This window comes from Chrysemys picta, chromosome 3 (assembly GCF_011386835.1).
Source record: "Chrysemys picta bellii isolate R12L10 chromosome 3, ASM1138683v2, whole genome shotgun sequence".
NCBI classification, from domain to species: domain Eukaryota; kingdom Metazoa; phylum Chordata; order Testudines; family Emydidae; genus Chrysemys; species Chrysemys picta.
Window position 1 is genome coordinate 57,272,297 of NC_088793.1, and position 21,288 is coordinate 57,293,584.

General features: G+C 43.0%; 1 protein-coding gene across 3 annotated transcripts in view; it reads left to right on the forward strand.

The window, feature by feature from the left end:
• Nucleotides 1–21,288, forward strand: part of COL19A1 (collagen type XIX alpha 1 chain) — a 323,634-nt gene that overhangs the window by 291,960 nt on the left and 10,386 nt on the right. For 2 of the 3 annotated variants that reach the window (XM_042848857.2, XM_008178207.4), the window contains exons 46-49: nucleotides 6,309–6,470; nucleotides 7,623–7,689; nucleotides 14,921–15,049; nucleotides 21,139–21,216. In XM_042848857.2, coding sequence (XP_042704791.2) covers nucleotides 6,309–6,470; nucleotides 7,623–7,689; nucleotides 14,921–15,049; nucleotides 21,139–21,216 — 436 coding nt within the window. Of the gene's footprint in view, nucleotides 1–6,308; nucleotides 6,471–7,622; nucleotides 7,690–14,920; nucleotides 15,050–15,857; nucleotides 18,590–21,138; nucleotides 21,217–21,288 lie in introns of those variants that run through there. The other variant, XM_042848856.2, reaches the window with a different exon arrangement.

Here is a 21,288-nt window from a genome sequence, read left to right on the forward strand (position 1 = left end):
CCTTAAAGGTCCACCACCAACTCCTGAGAGTGGTATGGGACCCACAACCTTGCCTGCACCATCATCATCCCAAGCCCAGGCACGTAGAGAGCGCAGGTCTCCACCTGCTCCTAGGATGTCTTCGGTGCTGCAGGAACAGGCTAAGGCTCCCCGAGAAGGCAAGCCTACCGTGAAGACCCCTTGCAGGGGAGCACCACCAGTCACCAGACAAAAAATGTTGATCTCCACTGCATAGAGCATCTAGAGACAGGTCCCAATCTCGTCGTTGGTCGCTCTGACTCTCCTCCCACTCTCCTCGGTGCTACTGTCCGACATGGGGTCAACGCTCCCCATGCTATGACCAACATCATTCACCCTCTCGACGATCCCAATTGCTGGAACCATGGGAATGCTCCCCATCTTTTGCTGGTTTCCATGGCACCAGTCTCCTCGACGCTGATCTCCCTGGCACCAGGACCACACTCCCCGGTACAGTCACCAGTCAATTAAGTCTGGCTAGCGATCACCGGTAGCCACGACCAGTAAACAGATGCAGGCGTCGACGGCTCCTCCCTGGTTGCCAGAAGTGGTTCCTCTGGCACGGAGGCTCAGTTCAGCCCATCGCCCCGGTCTCAGCAACAGGATTGGGCACCGGAGCCTGCTTCATCATCCACAGCACCGCATTGACAGCAAGGCCAGTGGCCAACGCAGTTTCTGTATTGGGGGCATGGGGCATTCTGGTGATGATGATGCCCCTTCTCATCGCTCCTCAGTGGCCTCGTCAGAGCAGCGGTAGGCAGCCCCACCAGCACTGGGCCTGGTACCAGAAGCCCATTCTGAGGTTGGGGTAGAGCATCCCGTACCCAACCCTAAACCTCCCTCTCTAGCGGCGGCCAAGCCCTCAGTGCCTCCACCAGAGGCCAAGTCTTCCTCATCTTCCCCAGACGCGCTGGTCACAGGACCTTCCAGGGCTAGCCCCCTGGATGACTTTAGGGAGCATCAAGCCTTTCTGCGGTGGGTGGCCGAGAAGTTGGGTGCAAGTCCAGGTGCAAGAGATGACTGAGCAGGAGGACATCCTTTTCAATGTCTTCTCAGCCTCCATGCCTGCCCAGGTCACCCTACTCGTACACAACGGGGTCCTCAAGATTGCCAAGTCACTGTGGCAGACCCCATCCTCCATCCCGCTCACCTCGAAATGGGCCGAGAAAAAATATTTTGTGCTGGCCAAAGGTTTTGAGTACCTTTATACCCACCCACCCTTGGGCTCACTGGTTGTGTCTGCAGCCAGCAAAAAGTACAAGCAGGTCCCCACTGCCTCTACTCCCAAAAATAAAGAAGCCAAAAATCTCTTTTTATTTGGCAGACAAATTTATTCAACAGCCAGCCTACAATTCCGGGTGGCGAACCATCAGGCCCTGCTGGACCGATATAATTTTGATTTTTGGGACAATCTTAAAGAGTTCCAGGATTCCTTTCCTGAGGGTCAGGCTCAGGAGTTCGGCACCCTGGTAAAGGAACGTACCATGGCAGCCAGATGTTCCCTGCAGATGGCATGGAACTCTGCAGCAAGGATGGTCGCATCAGCTGTGGTCATGCAACTCAGCTTCTGGCTCGAGGTGACAGGCCTCTCCCAGGAGATGCAGGCCTCAATTCAGGACCTCCCCATTGATGGAGTTGGGCTGTTCTCTGATCAGATGGACGCCAGGCTGAAGGACACTAAAGCTACCCTTCGCTCGTTGGGCATGCATACCCCGCAGTCTTCCAGAAAGCCATTCCGGCCTCTGCCACTGTCAAGGCCTTGGCAAGCCCATCAGGGATCTGTAAGAAGAAGGGACGCTGGGTTTAGCCATCGCTGCCCTTCTTCCTCCCACTCGCCAGCCAAGCCCAGACCCGCTAAGTACCTGGAGGGCCAAAAGCGATCATTTTGAGGATGCGCTCGGTAGCGATGCCCCAGTCATCCAGACGGATCCTGCCCATCCATTCCTCAACTGCCTTTCTCCCTACCGCTCGACCTGGTCGCAGGTTACATCAGACCACTGGGTCCTGGACATAGTAGCTCAAGGCTATATCCTGCAGTTTTTGGAAACCTCTCCTTCCCGCCTCTTGCTTCCACATCCCTCTTCAGGGACCCCTCTCATGAACAACTCCTGGTTCAGGAAATCAACAAGCTCCTGCAGTTGAGGGCTGTGGAGGTGGTTCCTCAGGAAACGAAAGGAAGAGGATTCTACTCCTGATACTTCCTAATCCCAAAGGCCAAGAGAGGCCTCAGACCCATCCTGGACCTGCATGGCCTCAACAAGTCTCTCAAGAAGTTGAAGTTCTGCATGGTTCAGGGGGGGAGGGATAGCTCAGTGGTTTGAGCATTGGCCTGCTAAACCCAGGGTTGTGAGTTCAATCCTTGAGGGGGCCACTTAGGGATCTGGGACAAAATCAGTACTTGGTCCTGCTAGTGAAGGCAGGGGGCTGGACTCGATGACCTTTCAAGGTCCCTTCCAGTTCTAGGAGATGGGATGGGATGGTCTCCCTGGCCTCCATTATCCCCTCTCTGGATCTGGGAGACTGGTATGCCGCTCTCAATTTAAAGGATGCTTACTTCCATGTCTCCATATTCCCAGGACACAGACGTTTCCTGCGTTCCATAGTGGCCAGGTGCTACTTTCAGTTCACAGTGCTACCCTTTGACCTGTCCTCAGCTCCCAGGGTGTTAATGAAATGCATGATGCTGGTAGCAGCTTACCTCAGACGTTCAGGGGTCCAGATCTTTCCATCCTTTGATGAATGGCTCATCAAGAGCAGGTCTCCGGAGCAGGTGCAAAGAAGCCTCGATCTGGTGCGTTCCACCTGCAGCAACCTGGGCCTGTTAATAAACATAGAAAAGTCCATGTTAACGCTGGTCCAGCGCTTAGAGTTTATCGGAGTGGTTCTCGATACCACTCGAGCCAGGGCCTTCCTTCTGGAAGCACGCTTTCAGGCCATGTCAGATCTCATTGCCTACATAAGGAAGCACCCGATCACCACGGCCCAAACATACCTGCGGCTGATGGGCCATGTGACAGCATGCACATACATGGTCAGTCATGCCCGGCTTCATCTGCAACCCCTGCAGACGTGGCTGGCAATGGTTTACGTTCCCAGCAGGCACCCCCTGGACCGAGTGGTCACGGTACCGAACCATGTCCTCTTGTCCATGGACTGGTGGCTAGCCCCCACGTCAGTGCTGCAGGGAGTTCCCTTTGTGTCCCCATCACCGTTGCTCACCCTAGTCTTGGAAGCGTCAGATCTGGGCTGGTGGGCCCTCCTGGGCAAGCTCAACACCCAGGGCTGCTGGCTGCAGCACAATATAGTCCTTCATATCAATGTCAGGGAGCTCAAGGTGGTGCTCCTGGCCTGTCAGGCATTCTTGCCCCACCTGAGAGGCAAGGTGGTGGAGGTCCTCACAGACAATATGGCCGCAATGTATTACATCAACAGGCAGGGCGGCACCAGGCCTTCGGCCCTGTGTTGGGAGACGCTCAGCCTCTGGAACTTTTGCGTGCGGTATGCCATCCATCTGGTGGCCGCCCACCTACTTCCATGGTAAGGAATGCTGATGTATGCCTTTCCGCCAGTGCCATTTATCCACAGGGTCCTGCTAAAGGTAAAACAAGAAAAAGCATCTGTCATCCTCATAGCCCTGGCCTCGCCGGCACGGGTTCGGCATGCTGCCGAGTCTTTCGGTGACCGACCTGCTGCAGTTACCTCTCTGGCCGGATCTGCTGTCCCAGAACCACAGCAATCTGCTGTACCCGAACCTGGCATTGCTGCACCTGATGGCGTGGCTGCTGCATGGCTAAGTACGGATGACCGGGAAGGCCGCCACGTGGTCGTCCATTCATACGTTCACGTCACACTATGCGCTGACCCAGCAGCTCAAGATGACGCTGGCTTTGGCAGAATAGTGCTACAAGCTGCACGATGGTGAACTCTGAGCCCGCCTCCATTGATCATGCTTGCAAGTCACCTAGACTGGAATCGACATGAGCACGCACTCAAAGAAGAAAAACGGTTACCTACCTTTCGTAACTGTTGTTCTTCCCGCCCTCCTGCCTCTCTGTCGGAGTTGTCGGCAAGAAGGAACTGAGATGGTGTGGGCTGGCAGCGCCTGATATACCACAGCACAAGCACGGCACTCTAGACGGTGCCACAGCCGGCCCTACGGGTACCACTAATACAAAAATCTCCGACAACCGTGCACGTGGGCACGCACACACCTAGAATGGACTGGACATGAGCAACACATCTCAAAGAACAACAGTTACAAAAGGTAGGTAACTGGTTTTTTGTTGTTGTTGTTGCAGTTATAGCCTTTCCACAGTTCATTATGTCTGCACACTTACCAACGACAATTTAAACCCCAGTCAGAAATTCCTTATGATTTCAATTAATTCAGTAAAACATCACAAATCACAAGGGTCTTTATAGTGAAGCTCTAATTATAGTGATTAATAAGCTCTAACTCACTGGAAATCAGAGATTTGGAGGTCAAATGACTGATAAAAAGAGATCTCTAACTTCCTGCTGTACATCCTTCCCTTTCTCTGTGTCCTTTTTATCATGCAGTCTTTAAGTATCTATGCTTACTCCTACAATGTACAGTTACAATTTTACTGTGAGTGAGTAATGCTTCAAATCTCTGTATAGTTTACTAATACTTCATTGTATTGCATCCTATTAATCCAACTAATACACTTGTTTACTTTGCTCTTATTACTGTATATTCAGGATTTCATCCAAAAAAAAATTAATAAATTCTTTGTACTAGTCACTTCCAATTGTGTAACTTAACATTAATTTTAAGTGGTGCAGCAAGGAGAGTCAGTGACCCTTAAGGGCCATCATTTGTTCATGAGCAGTCCAAATGCAGGACTTGCTGCATTCTGTTCCACTGCTTAAGTTCAGCAGATTAATAACAAATATATTAAGTCATTTTTAAAGATTTAATTACTTCATACAAAACAAATCAAGTGACATCTCAGCCAGGAACACACAAGGCCTGATTAAAGCTGTTGCTGGCTGAAACATTGACCTTTGATTTGTTTTGTTTGCAAGGAAGTAAATAATTAAAAACAACTTCTTCTATCTGCTATTATTTTGATGAACTGAAACTGTAGAACACACCAAGTCCAGAAAAACACATGCACTTAATTTCTTACCGTTTTACCATCAAGGTCAAATACCAAATCTGTTCAAATGTCTACTGTATTCTTTTCTCTAATTTGTGCCTCGTATATTGAGTCTATATATTCCTTATTACAATATCATGAAAATGGCACATAAATATCCCATTGATTTATCATCACCTGACTCAGTAGAAACTGTGTTGATATGATATATTTCTTTCCCTTCCCTTTTTGTGTGCACTAGAGCAGGAGTGGCCAAAATATGGCCTATGGGACAAATGCAGCCCACAGAGTTCTGCAATGCATCATATTGCTACACTCAGTCTAATAGGGAGGCATGTCCCATTGAGAACACAAGTCAAATTCCAGTGCAGCTCCCATTTGGGCACAGCTTGTAGATACTTGCTGTACTGAATGCTAATTCGTATTCAGCTCCCCTTAACATTTCACTGAACTATTTTTTTCTCTTTATAATATAACTCCTGTTAGCCTATTTATATATATATTGTGTCCCTTCTACCCTGTTTCATGTGTTACAACCTCTACAACAGTGGTGGGCACTTTTTGGCCTGAGAGCTACATTGGGGAATAGAAATTGTATGGTGGGCCATGAATGCTCACAAAATTGGGGTTGGGGTGCGGGAGGGGATAGGGCTCTGGTTGTGGGTGCGGGCTCTGGGATGGGGCTGGGGTTGAGAAGTTTGGGGTGTAAGAGGGTGCTCTGGGATGGGACCAAGGGATTCAGAGGGCGGGAGGGGGATCAGGGCTGGGGCAGGGGATGAGAGAGATTTGGAGTACAGGAGGGTGCTCTATGCTGGGATCGAGGGGTGCTGAGAGCTGTTCAACCAAACTGTAAACTCTGTATACGATGTAAACCACTTCAAACCAGTGGGTACGGCAGCACTCCCACCATCCCCACTGACAGCACCTATGATTTTCTTTGTTGTTGAATGTAAACATTACAACAGATGAAAAGAGAATATGGTCTCCTTTGTTTTTCAAAGAAAGCATCAGCTTCTGAATTATTTTCCAAATATGATTCCCTCTCCAAATGGACGTTCAGTGTCATTCAGGAGAGAAGAAGTTTCTTCCCAACATTCTTGATTGAGTTTTCACATTGATTGATTAATATAGAACAACAATCTTCTCTATGCTTCTTATTTTGAATAGGGAGATCAAGGTATTCCAGGGGACAGAGGCCCGCAAGGTGAAAGAGGAAAACCTGGCCTTCCAGGAGAAAAGGGGGTTATAGGACCTGCTGGACCACCAGGAGACAGGGGTTATCCAGGATCACCAGGTCATCAGGGTTCCCCAGGTTCCCCAGGTCTTCCGGTAAGAAAATAAAGTGCTCTGGTTGGTTGCTGGGGGAACCTAGAGAAGTAAACACTGTGCGTTCTGGGGAGCAGAAATGAATCCATATTTATCCAGTACAACTCATCACAAATACTAAAGTTACTTTGAGCTGTGTAATTGTTCAGTTATCAAATGAAAAAAAACCAGTGCAAGCAATCAAGCCATCATTTTTAATTTTTTTTTTTATTAGTGTTTTATACCTGAACTGTGGTAGTCTCTGATAGACTGAAAATAGCTTAAGTTCAATTAATTAAATTTTGCTTTTGACAAATTGGATAGATGATTACTCAATACAATTAGTTTTATAAGTGAAGCTTCATAAAATAAAGACCTAAAATATAAGTGAAAGTATGTAAGAAAGAAACACATCCCAACCCTCTCCCCAGAAATTAGTACCTAAAAATAACACTCAATACTTTCTAACACTGCATTTCTTCAGTCACACGCCTTCTGTTTTTTCCACACACACACCTTTGTGCTCTGAATATTTATTAACTTGGAAGACACAATCATTCAGATAATGGATATTTCACCCTGCTGTGGTTTGAGTTATTCATCGTATCAGCATTGATGATGCTATTTTTGTTATTATTATTTATTTTTGTATTAAAGTAGCTAGTCCCCAACCAAGATTTGCACCTCATTGTGCTACCTGCTACACGAACATAGAACAAGAGACAATCCCTCCCGCCAAAGAGTTGACAATCTAAATAGACAAGCAACATACAAAGGGTGAGAATGATACAATAACATTATTGGATATCTTTAGAAAGTTTTTCACAGATCTGATAGTGACAAATTTGTGCTAAAACATATGACACAAAAACATGCTTATTTTAATGATATAATCTGAAAATGTTGCTGCTTATATTTCATGGGATCAGTAATTGTTCATAATATTATAGTGTACCTGCAATAAACAGCCTTTGCAGCTAATTAAACACCTTAACTTCTCTCAGTGTTTAATCTCCAGCAAAAGCTTTATGTGCTTTCCTTTGTATACTCAATGCAACTACACTATCCCTTGATTAAATTTATCTATTCATCAGCATCAGACATGTTGCTTTCAGAATGTTCTGTTTCCACATTTGTAGATTACTGATGTGTGTCCGCTGTTGGTTTTTCCATCAGGCTGACACAGTTTCATTTGAAGAAATGAAAAAATACATCAAACAAGAGGTTCTTAGGGTTTTTGAAGGTAAGGAAATGAAATGTTGTACAACTAAATTTAAATCTTATCTTCTGTTCTAGATGTTTACTTCCGTATAGTCTTTGTGTACCTTTTCTAAACAATTGTGCAAGAACATCCTTTCTGCTTGATTGACTATTTACACTTAGGTATAATAAAAGTGAAAATCTAATACAATCATATTCAAAGAAATAATCTGTTAACCCGAACATGTAATACAGCTTAACGTTAAAAAACAAAGATTGTTCAAAATGTTAATAGTAATAGCAAAAGTAAAAAAAAAAAAAAGAATAGAAATTAAAATTTGAAAAATAATAAATAATAGTTGGAATGTGATACCACAGAGGTAAAATTCCCATTGTCTTCTTGCATTAACTGGACAACGTTTAGGACTGTGCAATTTTATTTCCAACTAATTCAGAAGCTCCCCATTAACTGTGTATTGATTTAAAAGAAAACAGTTCATATACTGTTCTCTTAAATTACATTAACTGCCATTAGCTTTACATCAAAAGTTGCTTCAAAAACAAGGTCGCATTTATTAAATTTAATTTTTTCCCTTGTGTCTTAGATGGTAAAGGTATAGCTATTAAATGAAGGTTGTTAGTAATTATGGGTGGCTTTTAAATTAAGATATATGGTATTTACATTTTTATTCTTATTCTGCTATGCTCTGATATGTAAACTGTGTTCTGTGTTTCCAGATTCTTACATCCTGCTGATTTCTCAGTTTCCCATTGCTTGTACTTTTTGCCTTATATTCCTTATTTTTCTCACAAACATTTTAATTGTGTTAGGGTTATGTAACTTCCTTTACATCTCACAGGAAGACTTTCAATTATGTGCTTTGATTGGTTCATCAAGTTCATTAAGGCACAATTCCAGTCATTCTATATTTATTGTAGCCCTTTTTCTTAAGTAGTGAACCATTGTCCTGCTTGTTTGTTCACTTTTAAAGACGGGTGAACTCATTTGGATAAAATAAAAATATATAATTACCCCAAAGATTAACCCAAAATGCAAATATAGGCCAAACTGCAGCTGGGTTGAGGTTCACTTTAAAAAAAACAAAACTATTTTTCATGTTATACACATCTATCCTTATTGTTTCTAGTCAGGGCTGGAAGCAGAAGCACCAAATAGCATGAATAGCTGTAGCATTTCTGACCTAGCCCAAAGCAGGTAGGGAGGAACTCAGAATGCTAGGATTTTACATCAGTTTGGGGCAGTAGCGGCATAACTCTGAGGTCAATGAGCATGGCCAAAGCTGCATTCAGATTTTTCCATGTCACTGTTCAGGCTCTGGAGCAGATCAGGACATGGCTACGTTCTCTTTTCCCTCCCTCAGACTGCATTGCCCATCCCAGAGTGGTCAGCATCTCTCTCTCTCTCTGGCCTTATCTACATCGCAGTTTTGTCACCAAAAGGCAGATTTTAGCGACAGAAAAATGCAGGTGTACACACTACAATGCCACTTTTGGCAACAAAACTCTTCAGTTTCAGCGACAAAACCACCTTGACTAGAGGCATAAAGCTTTTTGCGGCAAACTTAAAGCGACAAAGCATCAGTGTAGACATTTGTGTAGAGCAAATCATTAATGTGGAATGCTTCTCTCTTCCGCACTATGAACACAGAGGCAGGCAGGCAGCAGGCAGGGTGGATGTGTGTGTGCATGTGAGAGACTGCTGTGCTGTACAGAGTCAGGGAGGGAGGTGGGGGCTGATGTCGGGATGTCCCTCTCCCCCCTCCTCAGGACTGGTTGCTACCTTCGGCTGTCTGTACTTAGAGACAGCATGCCCACACACTCACTCTCCCCCTACACATACTCCCGCAACCCTGGGTGGCGGGTATAATAGGCCACTGGAGGCTAAGTCTCCATTAACACAGGCCATGGCCCTGCCAATGCTCTGCGAGGTTGGGCTGGTGCTTGGACTGGCTGGGCCCGAAGGTTGGGACAGCTGGCGTGGATAGAGTGGGCCAACTGGCAGCTCGGGGAGGTTCGGCTGAGGCTCCTCCAGCCGTGGGGTGGGGAGTTTTGGGCTCTGGCGGGGAGGGCGGAAGGGACAGAGCATGGGCAGGGCCTTGGGCAGAAGGGGCAGGCCCCGGGGGCTACTTCATGCACCGCCTATGCCTTCAATACACATTTCCCACCCTCTCTCTCTCTCACACTCCACCAACACACACACTGTCTCTGTCTCTCTCCCCCCCCCCCACACACACACACGTTCCCTATCACACACTTCCCCCTCCCGCACTTCAGTTGAAAAGCAGCTGGCAGTCTAGTAAGATGCCCATGGAACAATGGGATTGAAAAATCTGCATCATGTGATGCTGTGCCTTCCCCATGAGGCATTGCAAACCCTTCCCAAAACACCCTGCGGCCAATTGTACAGTGGGCTAGCTACCCACAGTGCACTGCTCTCTGTGTCAGTGCAAGAGCTGCTAGTGTGGATGCACTCTGCCGACACAAGGAGCACAGTGTGGACATGCAACAGCGGTTTAATTAAAGTGCTTTAATTAAAGCAGCATAACTTTTGGTGACAAAACTCTGCATTGTAGACATTCTCTCTCTCTCACTCACACTAAAGGTTTTGATGGGAGGCCTGGAGGTTGATAAGGAGACACAGAAAGCCTATTCTCCCACAATATAGCCATCCTTGTTTCATATAGATAAAAGGTTTGGATATTTACTGCCACCTGCTAACCAAAGACATCTATACTAATAACCTGCAAAATCTTCCAGTGAGATAGTCTGTCTCCTTCATATTAACTCTCAAAGTCATAGGCAGACATCTAGTTAGGGTTGCCAACTTTCTAATCGCACAAAATCGAACACCCTAACCCTGCCCCTTCCTCAAAGCCCCACCCCTTGCTTACTACATTCCCCCTTCCTTGGTGGCTCACTCTCCCTCACTCTTCACTGGGCTGGGGCAGGGAATTGGGGTGCGGAAGTGGGTGAGGGCTCTATCTGGGAGTGCAGGCTCCACGTTGGGGCCAGAAATGAGGGGTTAAAGGTGTTGGATGGGGCTCTCAGCTGGGGCAGGGAGTTGGGGTGCAGGAGGGGGTGAGGGCTCTGGCTGGGGGTGCAGACTCTGGGATGGGGCTGGGGATGAGGGGTTTTACAGTGCAGGAGGGGGCTGCAGGTTGAGGCAGGGGGTTGGGGTGTGGAAGAGGGTACAGGCTCTGGCCTGGGGGTGGGGCCAAGGGATTCAGAGTGTGGGAGGGGGCTGCGGGTTGAGGCAGGGGGTTGGGGTGCAGGAGGGGGTATGGGCTCTGAGTTGGGGGTGTGGGCTGTAGGGTAAGACCAGGGATGAGGTGTTTGGGGTTCAGGATGGGGCTCTGTGCTATGCCAGGGGGTCAGGGTGCAAAGGGGGGTGAGGGCTCTGGGCTGGGGCAGAGGTTTGGAGTGCAGGAGGGGGATCTGGGTTTGGGGTGGTCTCTGGGCTGGGGCAGAGGTTTGGGGTGCAGGGCCCTGTGGATCACAGCTGTCTACAGTGTTTCCGGTAACAGCTGTGTGACAGCTACAACTTCCTGGGCTACTTCCCCATGGCCTCCTCCCAACACCTTCTTTATCCTCACCACAGGATCTTTCTCCTGATGCCACATAGCATTTGTACTCCTCAGTCCACCAGCAACACGCCCTCTCACTTCCCACTCCTTGCACGCCCCTCACTGACTGAAGTGAGGTCCTTTTTAAACCAGGTGTCCTGATTAGCCTGCCTGTCTTAATTGATTCTACCAGTTTCTTAATTGGCTCCAGGTGTCCTAATTAGCCTGCTCGCCATAATTGGTTCCAGCAAGTTCCTGATTGTTCTGGAACCACTCCTGTTACATTACCCAAGGAAAAGGGACCTGCTTAATCTGGGGCTAATATATCTGCCTTCTGTCACTCTCCTATTGCCATCTGGCCCAACCCTGTGACAATATATGTAAAATAATAATTAAATTTAAGTACACCTCTACCCCGATATAACACGATCCGATATAACACGGGTTCACATATAGCGCGGTAACCCCGGGGCTCCGGCAGCGGGGCTCAGGCAGCGCTTTAAAGGGCCTCGGGCTCCGGCTGCTGCAAGGAGCCCCGAGCCCTATAAATCACCGCTGGACCCCTGCCACTGCTACCCCGGAGCTGCGGCAGCGAGGCTCGTCCCGCGATTTAAAGGGCCTGGGCTCCCCGCAGTGGCCAGAGCCCGGAGCTCTTTAAATCACCGCTGGAGCCCTGCCGCTGCTACCCCGGGGCTCCGGCAGTGGGGCTCTGGTGGCATTCTAAAGGGTTCGGAGCTCTGGCCGCTGTGGGGAGCCCCAGGCCCTTTAAATCACCGCTGGAGCCATGCCGTCGCTACCCCGGGTCTCCAGCAGCGGGGCTCGGGTGGCGATTTAAAGGGCCTGGGCTCCCCGTGGCCGGAGCCCCAGGCTCTTTAAATCACTGCTGGAGCCCTGCCGCCGCTACCCCGATATAACAGGGTTTCACCTATAACGCAGTAGGGATTTGGGGCTCCCGAGGACCACGTTATATCGGGGTAGAGGTGTATTAGCTAAAATTGTTTTAACTATTAGTTATAACTGTTAGCTAGTTTAACATTAAACTTCCGCTGTAATAATGTGTATAGTATATCATATGTATGAGAGATAATCTAGAAATGTATTTAAGCTTCACTTTTTGCACAGTTGTCTCATTCCAAAATAACTATTTAATTGTCCTTTCTCCATAAATAAGTTAGCCTAAAGAGTTATAATGTCAGTTCTTTAGAAAACTACTACACATGTTAACTGCTTTTCTGCATGCTGTGTGTTTCAGATGGAATTGTCATGTTAACTTCAGTCCTGGGTGTTGAAATATACATTGATACTCTCTTTACTCTTTGACATGTTTTCTTATTTATGTCTCCTCTTTACTTAAGAAATATTAAACCGTTCCTAAAAGGAGTTGAGATATTGGCTTAAGGCAATAATTAATGTATGTTATTTGTGAGTGTTCAGCCTCTGTCATGAATTCCCAAAATATTTGCAAATTGTGAATGTTTCATGAATTTAGGCGAGTTTATTCAGCCATTAATTCTTACTGCAATGTAGTCATTTGCTGTTCTATTTTGAAAGTTAGTTATCTAGTCGGGAAGCAGAAGTAATGCCATGTCATTTTGGCAGATCTCTTCACAGCATGAACGATGATAACCAAATAGTCAAAGCAAACCGTTAATGACAACTCATAGTTTGAAAAATATTTGTAGAAGTTATTCATCACATATATACAAATAGCAGACACACTTGAAAAAATCAGGACTGGTTTATGAAGAATTAATTTACCAAAAAAAGGATTATTAGTCAAAAAAATACATCAATCAACTCTAGCATGTACACTAACTTCTCTGACCTTAATTGTGAATGCTCTGCTGTTTGTATTCACAGCTGGCACTAGTTTTGGTGTGGATGTTGAACACCAATAAGGGCTGTTTGTTTGTTTTTTCCTGTTTGAGGAATAAATTAGTATACCCTTAAGAGAGAATTTTCCTATTCCCAGTCCTCAGTGGAAACTTACTTTCCACCTGTACCTTCTCCTTCCTTCCCCGCTCCCCCCCCCCCCCCCCCCCTCAGTTGGCTCTGCTTGGTTTATGATGGCAGCCTTCAAAGCCCTGCAAAGCTCAGGAATCAAACCTGTCCCTCTAACATGTCAATCCAGGCACTAACAACTGGGCCAAACTTATGCAGAATAATATTTAGTGTGTTACAAGATTGGTGTAAGCCTGTTTCTGTAGTCACTCTGTAAGTGGAACTCCCACCGATGAGAATGGGAGTCCTGTACTTCGAGTGGATACAGGATCAGGCCCTATGTTTGTGTGTTGTCATTCTTGCACAGAAATATTAAAAAAGCAGAACTTGCATGCTATAGAAAGCCATTTGTGCATATGTTTTTCTATGCAGAACATCCAGCACCATAAATACAGTGATTTGGAGTCATTCATATGCCTGGAACCCCACAGTTGTGTTTCAAAATAGAATTGTATGTTGCCTGTTCTCTGCTCCATTTTTCACTTTAATATTTTATTTTCTGCCAATGCGGCTCTTTATTCAAATTATCTGATGAATGGAATTCAAGCCCAGAAATGTTCTGACTTTGAGTTAAAGTTTTGAATCCACAACATTAGAATGAATTACGAAATATACAGTAACAATCTTTGACTACATCTAAAGAGTTAATAAGGCAGCCGCAAGTGGATTATATTGTCCCTAACTCTCCAATTACCATGAGCTGGGACTGGACAACAAGTGATGGATCACTCAAAATTGCCCAGTTCTGTTCATTCCCTCTGAAGTATCTGGCACTGGCCACAGTATATTGGGCTAGATGGACCATTGGTCTGGTTCTCATGTAATATTAATATTTTAAATTGAAAATCTCTGCAGCAGACATGGTTGTAATTAGGAAATTGCCCAACCACCATAAGCAGTTTCTTTGCCACTCCAACAACTAGCCCAAAAGCTAAATCCTAAATATGCCACTTCCAATTCCTGTATCTCAGAGGCAGTGAGCCAGCAAGACTTAGTGGAACCCACATGGTTTTTCTTCATTAATGAAGTCAGCATTTCCTCATTCTCCACACACTGGGAAATGGGTTACTTGCATCCTCCCTGACAAGTCAAGTGTCTGACAACTTTGACTTGGCTCTACTTTTAACTGTGATCACTTTTAGGTTTAACACCTTCAGACACTCCATCAGGTCAGCAAGGTAACCATAGAGGGAAATTCACCCCAGTGCAGAGGTCAGCCAGTACAAGGATGTGTAGAATTTAAGTCTAACTTAAGCCCTGTTTTTGTACCTTAAGTGGAATTATAGATGTTGTGTGGACTCTGCACAGGAGTGAATTTCATTCAGGTTATATACTGTTCTATAGCCATGTATCTGTATACTTCTATCACCAGGAGATGGTGGGAACTGTAAATAATATATATATATAGCAGAATATTAGTGTTAGTGCTTATTCATTAAGTGCTCAACTCTGGGAGGTATAAGCACTCTTGCCATTAATGTCGAAGAGGTTGAAGGTTCTCAGTGCTTACAGGAGTATCCAACACCTTGTAAGATCAAGGTATTATCTGTTTAAATGATTAGCTAAAATTACTTCTGGTAACTAGTTCTGGATTAGTCTGGAAATTGAGGCTGGAGTTTTAGTGATTTTCATACGTTGTGCTACCAAATCTCTTACACATTTTCTTTTCTATGTCCTTTGTTAATGAAGAGAGGATGGCTCAGTTTCTATCCCAACTGAAGCTGCCAGCTGCAATGTTAGCTTCCCACGGTCATGGGAAACCAGGTCCACCAGGAAAAGATGGATTACCAGGGCCACCAGGAGAACCTGGACCTCAAGGTAGGGTTTCTAATAAAATGTCCACAGGTATTGTGCTTTTAGTCTTCGTATACTTGCTAATGATAGTTAAATTAGAACTACATATCTAGCTTCCTAATGATTAACTTTTAAAACCATACTACTGCATTTCCAGAGTAAATCTATAAATTAACCCATAGCAAATGTGTGGTATTTCCTTATTAAAAACGCCTAATCAATGCATTTTATTCTAATAAATGATAAAGTTTAGATACTGACAGATAGCTTATCTAAACCTGCTATAGAAGTGATTTGGTCCAAAACACATTCCCATGGAAGAAAAACTATACCAATGCTCAATTGTAGATCTTAATATATCTGATACCACATTTCTGGCAACCAGGTTATCTCCTGAGAAGCAAAGATTTGAGCTCTAAGTCTGAGTTCTTGCAGCTCTGATCCAGAGACAACACTGATGAGAAAAGACTGAGGGAAAGAATATTCCCCATATAATGTATCTCTCTTACAGTGAAGTCATTTATTTTCACAAAACAGTTTCACAGTAATTGGATTTTCACTATATTCAAAACTGCAAATTGCACAGTGCAGTGCACTGAAACAATTTGGGACTTTGATTCTACTGTACCGTCCTTCACCATAGATTTAGTTTCACAGAAACTGAGTTCATTATAATTGGATTCTCCTGTACTTCATCACAAACCACACTAGCATGGGAAATTAATAGGAAAAGAATGGCAGAAGAATTTATAAAATATATAAAAATGATTTGGGGGTAGTATATAATTTACAGTATATGTATAGGTAGTTCTTTATTATTATCTTTTGTTAGTTTGGTCTGCTCTGGAGTCAGAGCAAGTCAGACTGGAATGAAGAACATGAAAGCAAATCTGAAGATGTGTGGAGTGGAGAGCTAAAAGAAGAGTAAAGACTATTAACACTGATAAGAGCAAACCCTTGATTGAAGCTTGAAAAATGTGATGAGCTCAGAATAAGAAGAACAAACAAGAATAAAGGCTCAAGGAAGGCAATAAAAGGGATTAGAGTTTTGCAACAGTGACTTGTTAATTATCTAAGTATTCAGATCATTGTAAATGGTCAACTTTAATGCCACTGTTAGATTGTTCAATGAGATTGTACATGGTGGATACTCTCAGAAGTAGTAAACTGTAATATGAATTACTTCAAGTTAGTGAGTTTCAAGAAGTGAAGATGGTAGCTATACTTATAGAAAAATTAAGCTTATTTTTGGTGCTTTATTCTTAAGTAAAAGTAGTGCCCCATTGACACAGGATTCCCACATACTTTACCCTTCATTTCAGTACACTGTTTATAAAATAACAAGCCTTGAGCTAAATGAGAGGCATTCCCACCTCTGATGCATAAAAAATAGACGTGTTGATATAAAATTGCACTTTAAAGGAAAGAAAAAGAAAAAGTTTGACCTACCTACCTCTACATCAGTAGTGAGAAACCAAAGAGGACACACAAGCATTAGATGCCCTTCCCTGCTATGCCTGTTCATTTCATTCTTGAGTGCAGGCAACAAAATTTAAAATACTGAACAATCAGAGACAATTAAAAATGTAGTAGACAGACTCTTCAGGGAAGCATGTAACATACATGTATGTCTAGTCTCAGCAAGATAGCATGTTATGTGCATGTGTGTCTAGGTTCAGCAGGGTATGTTCATGTGCACACCTGGTATACCAGAGAGATAATGTGCACTGGATTGGTTATTTTAAACTGTAAACTGTAGTTCTGCCATTGTTTTTTGAGAAGAGTAAAGGTTGCCGGTGCATAAGTGCTTCAGTGCTCAAATTTTAAAACAAAAAAAAAACCATTCATACTTAAGAGATCACTAGAACATTGGGAGCAGATTCATAAAATTTTAATGAAGCCCAGAATTGTTCCCTGCAAGCCTTGACAATGTTCCTATAATGCAAGGAAAAACTGATGTTAACCTCATTGGTAGGTGCATCAGACACAATGTATCAGATACAAATAATCATGATGTTACATTAGGATTGGAGTGAAGTGGTATAATATCAACAAAAAGTTGCAGCACAGATGCTGCAATACAGGACTAGCAGTGAAGCTGTTAGGCTTTATGTAATAGTGAGTGAGACTTTTTTACATTTCTTTTTCATTTTTTAAAAGTAAGTATACAGTACGAATATTGTAACATACCATACCATAAGGCAGTGTTACCAGTGAAATGTAAAACACCAGCTTAATGAGAGCCGTTGGTACCCCGTGGACTTTATTATACTGTAAGCAGAGTCTTAAAGGAAACAAATATCATACACAAATATATGCAATTGATTTACAAGTTATTTGCAGCAGTAGCATTCATGTGAGTCTATATTGTGTTCAAAGTTATAGTAACGGACTTAATCAACTCCATTGATTTAAGTGAGTTTGCACAGGTGTAACTGAGAGCAAGAAGGGAAGGGCAGAGATCTTTCTGTATGAAGCAGTTTGTTTTTCATATATCATATTACACTAGAGCGTAAGCAGTAAACATGATCCTTGCAGCCACAGATTTGGCTGAACTGGCCCTACACACAAAATATCCAGGGGAGATCAGACAGGAGAATTTTGTTCTTACAACTGTTTATGGTATGGTCTCTTGTATTTAAGAGTTCTTTAATATCTAGATTATTTACTCAGTAAAATGCATCAGATATTTTGGCATTGTTGTCCTTTCCCTTCTCATGTATGCTAAAGAGCCTCATATTTCTCTAGACACTACTCTTGTAGCTCCCATGAGTATCAGTGTGGGGAGAAGAGACTCAGGACTGCATACAAAAAATCTTGTTGAAGCTTTTCTGAATTAAATAACTCAGTGACTTTTCTCCTCCAAAATGCTCAGGCATGTAATTGTGCTCTCCTGAATATATACTATTGGATTAGAGTAGTGATGCTGCTGACAGACTATTAATGATGATGATATTGGTGATAGTTAGCACTATATTGAAACTGTATGTAAAATTCCAGTCAAATCAGTCTATGAGAAGAAAACAGCACTCTACCATTTTAGTATATATTTTCTGCACACTACTCAATGTTTACCAAAACTATCCACATATTATACTGGTGGACCTAAATCTTCTCGGTATTTGTTGTTTTAAGAATTACAACAAAATAAAACTTCCAGAACACAATTAAAAGGCTTTAGGGAAACTGTTGCCTTTGTGAGCCTTTTGAATTAAATTAAAACCTGTTACTGAAATTGTAACTCTGCCAACAGAAAATATACAGCATTGTATCTGTGCCTGGGTTTTTTGTAATGAACCTAAAACCTTGCTTAGGTGGATAGTTATATTCCACTGTGCCTCAGATGAGTTTGTTAAAAATTTGCTCAGGTAGATTGTGATATTATCCTCCAGAAGTGTAATCATGGGACCTACTTCTGCATAAAATATACCTCATATAAAATCGACTGTGTTATTGCAAGAGTTAAATACTGGATTGTTTCAGAAAGGTGCTCCAATAATATACTTACATGTTTTTCGTATTGTTCACACACTGTAAAATAAAGCATTATTTTTAGAAAAGTTACCTGAGAAATGTTTTATTAAATGTTGGTATCATTGAAACTTACTATGCCAATATGTACAAAATACTCATTTGTATATGTACTCAAACACAGTTAGCCATTGTTTATTCTATTTTCACTCATACAATGTGCCTTGGTGGACTGCTGTATATATTATTGGTTTTGAGGGTTTTTTTATTATTGACTTGAAATTCAGTAATGTTTACAGAATTTGTCAATCTGCCTCAGTCCCTTTCTGACCACCTTATTATGTACACATGATACGTTATAGAGATTGTAAACATGATGTATTTTAAATGTGATTTCTTTGTGCCCCATGCATATAGAAATACAAAACATAAATGATTAATGGTAGCACTGTTTTGTTAAAGTATAATTAGCTGGGTTTGTTCTGATAAACTGTACTCTAACTACTAATTGTAAAAATAAGACGCATAGAGGTATAATAAATAGGCAATGTAATCAGCTTCTTAATTATGTGATTGACCTTCACAAACAGTAGCAACTGCAATGAATTGCACAAAACTTCCATAGCCAGCTAACTTATATAGTCACAAATACTGTTAATCATGGCAATTTAAAAACAAATTCAAGATCCATTACTGAATATAAGCTCCTTCACCTTTCCTATTGAGGGTTTCACAGTTGTGTGTGGATGTCTTAGACAGTTCTGTTTAATGGGGCTCAGCCACCAGAATGCACGGCTGATGTAAAGAGAGGTTTTTTTCTCTCTGAATTATTCAATTGCTTGTTTTCTTTTTAGATACCTGCCTGTTTTTTGTATGTCACATTGCATGCATATTCTACTGGTTGGGATTTTATGTACTCCAATTATCATTTCAGTGTTGAAGGGGAATGTTGGGATGTTGAGAGAGGAGACTAAATTACCAATTGCTGCTTTATTCTGAGACAAAGGATGATGGCAATTGATAATAGGTTTTCTGTTGAAATTTAAGATGATCTTGTGTTTAATAGAAAAATTGTATGAATCTGCGTACCATTCTATTGTATAGTTTCATTTGGTGCCCACAATAGTTATATGTCCTCCCATTTTCTTCTTGAGTTGTCACATGAAGTAGTGTTGCCATGTAGTACTGCTAACTGGCTACTTCGGCCATACAGCTGCCAGTCCCTTTATTGTTCAGATAACAATTGACTCAGTACTCATTGGTCACCTCACAATCCTTCTCTTCTAATTTTCCTCTCATCGGGGGACAGCTGCTCCACAAAGGAGCAGCTTACTTGACATAGTAAGACACTGGAAATATATTGGTACCTTATCCACAGCAAATTTAATCTTCTCTGTTGCAATTCTATATTTAACCAGGGATGGAGCATTAATTCTTAGTGTATGTCACCACCCCACCCACTTTTACTCTTGCATGGAGGAGGAGGAATGGGCCTCCCAAAACACCTTATAAAAGTTAAGTGTTGGTGTCAGATTTATTATTCCTCTTAAATTATATTTATTTCCCATCAGTCATTTTGCTTTAATGTAAAAGTCACAGGCCTATTTTTTGACTATGAGGTAAATTGTAAGGAATATTATTATTTCAGTGACCCTTGTACTGCTATTCTAAGGACATCCAGAGTTTTCCCAGCTGAGACAACTTGACAAGAAACAGGAGGGCTGAACCTAATTCTCATGCAGCTGAGGGCTGAATTTGTTTGCATACAATTGAACAAACATAACCACTCATCTTCAGTACAGAGTAGTGGCCTGTGCAGAGCGCAAATCCAAATGTGCCATGCATGTGAGCACTAGTCCGTTGCATGCTGGAACCTATAATCTTCACAGGCTCTAACAACACTGTATTCAAAGTGAAGACAGCTGTAGATGTACGCTATAACTAAAGGGCTCCTCCCCCGCCTCCCATTTATATAGTGGCATAGCTGTGCATAGTACTTTCCAAACCCTCAGAAGGATGTAGGCCCCGCCCAAAAATCTTACCATCTAAAATACACACATAATACAAATGATAAAAAATTAGATGCAGTAGCTCCTGAGAGATGTTGAGCTACCGGTGGTCAGAAAGTTGACTACCTTGGTATATAAACTATCCTCTGGCATTCTATTCTATTCACTACAATGAGCACATTGTAGCAAATTAGGTTAGTTAAACAGACTGTCAAGTCCCATAATCTTTCTTTAGATACATCATAGGCAGGTTTTTTACTCTTTCTATTACATTTAAGTTTTTTGTTTGGTACCATATATCATTTCACCCTGTGGTTAATATTGAAGCAGGATATACGTTCAGTTTTTTTATCCTGGAGTCTTTACCAAAGTAGCAGAAAATCTTTGGAAAGGGTGAGGCCAATTGATCCATTGATGCTCTTCTGTCTCAGGATCCATCAGTTACTGGTAGAAATCTTCTCATGTGTAATAAAAGGAAGGTAAATAGTACAATAGCTGGATTACCAGCCTCAGAAAAAATGGGCATCCGTTTTCACGTTTGTTTTGGTAGCTTTGTGTCAGTAAGGTGCCTAGAAAAAAGATAGTTATAATTACTGGGCACTCTTATTCTTTTTATCTTTTTATCCTTTGTAGGTTACAGAGGACAGAAGGGGGAAAGAGGTGAGCCTGGTATTGGACTCCCAGGTAATCCTGGTCCACCTGGCCCTTCAGGTAAATGTCTCTAGCTTTATTGTTGTATGCAGTCTTTGGACGTGATTCTGATCTCACACCAGTTTTATACCA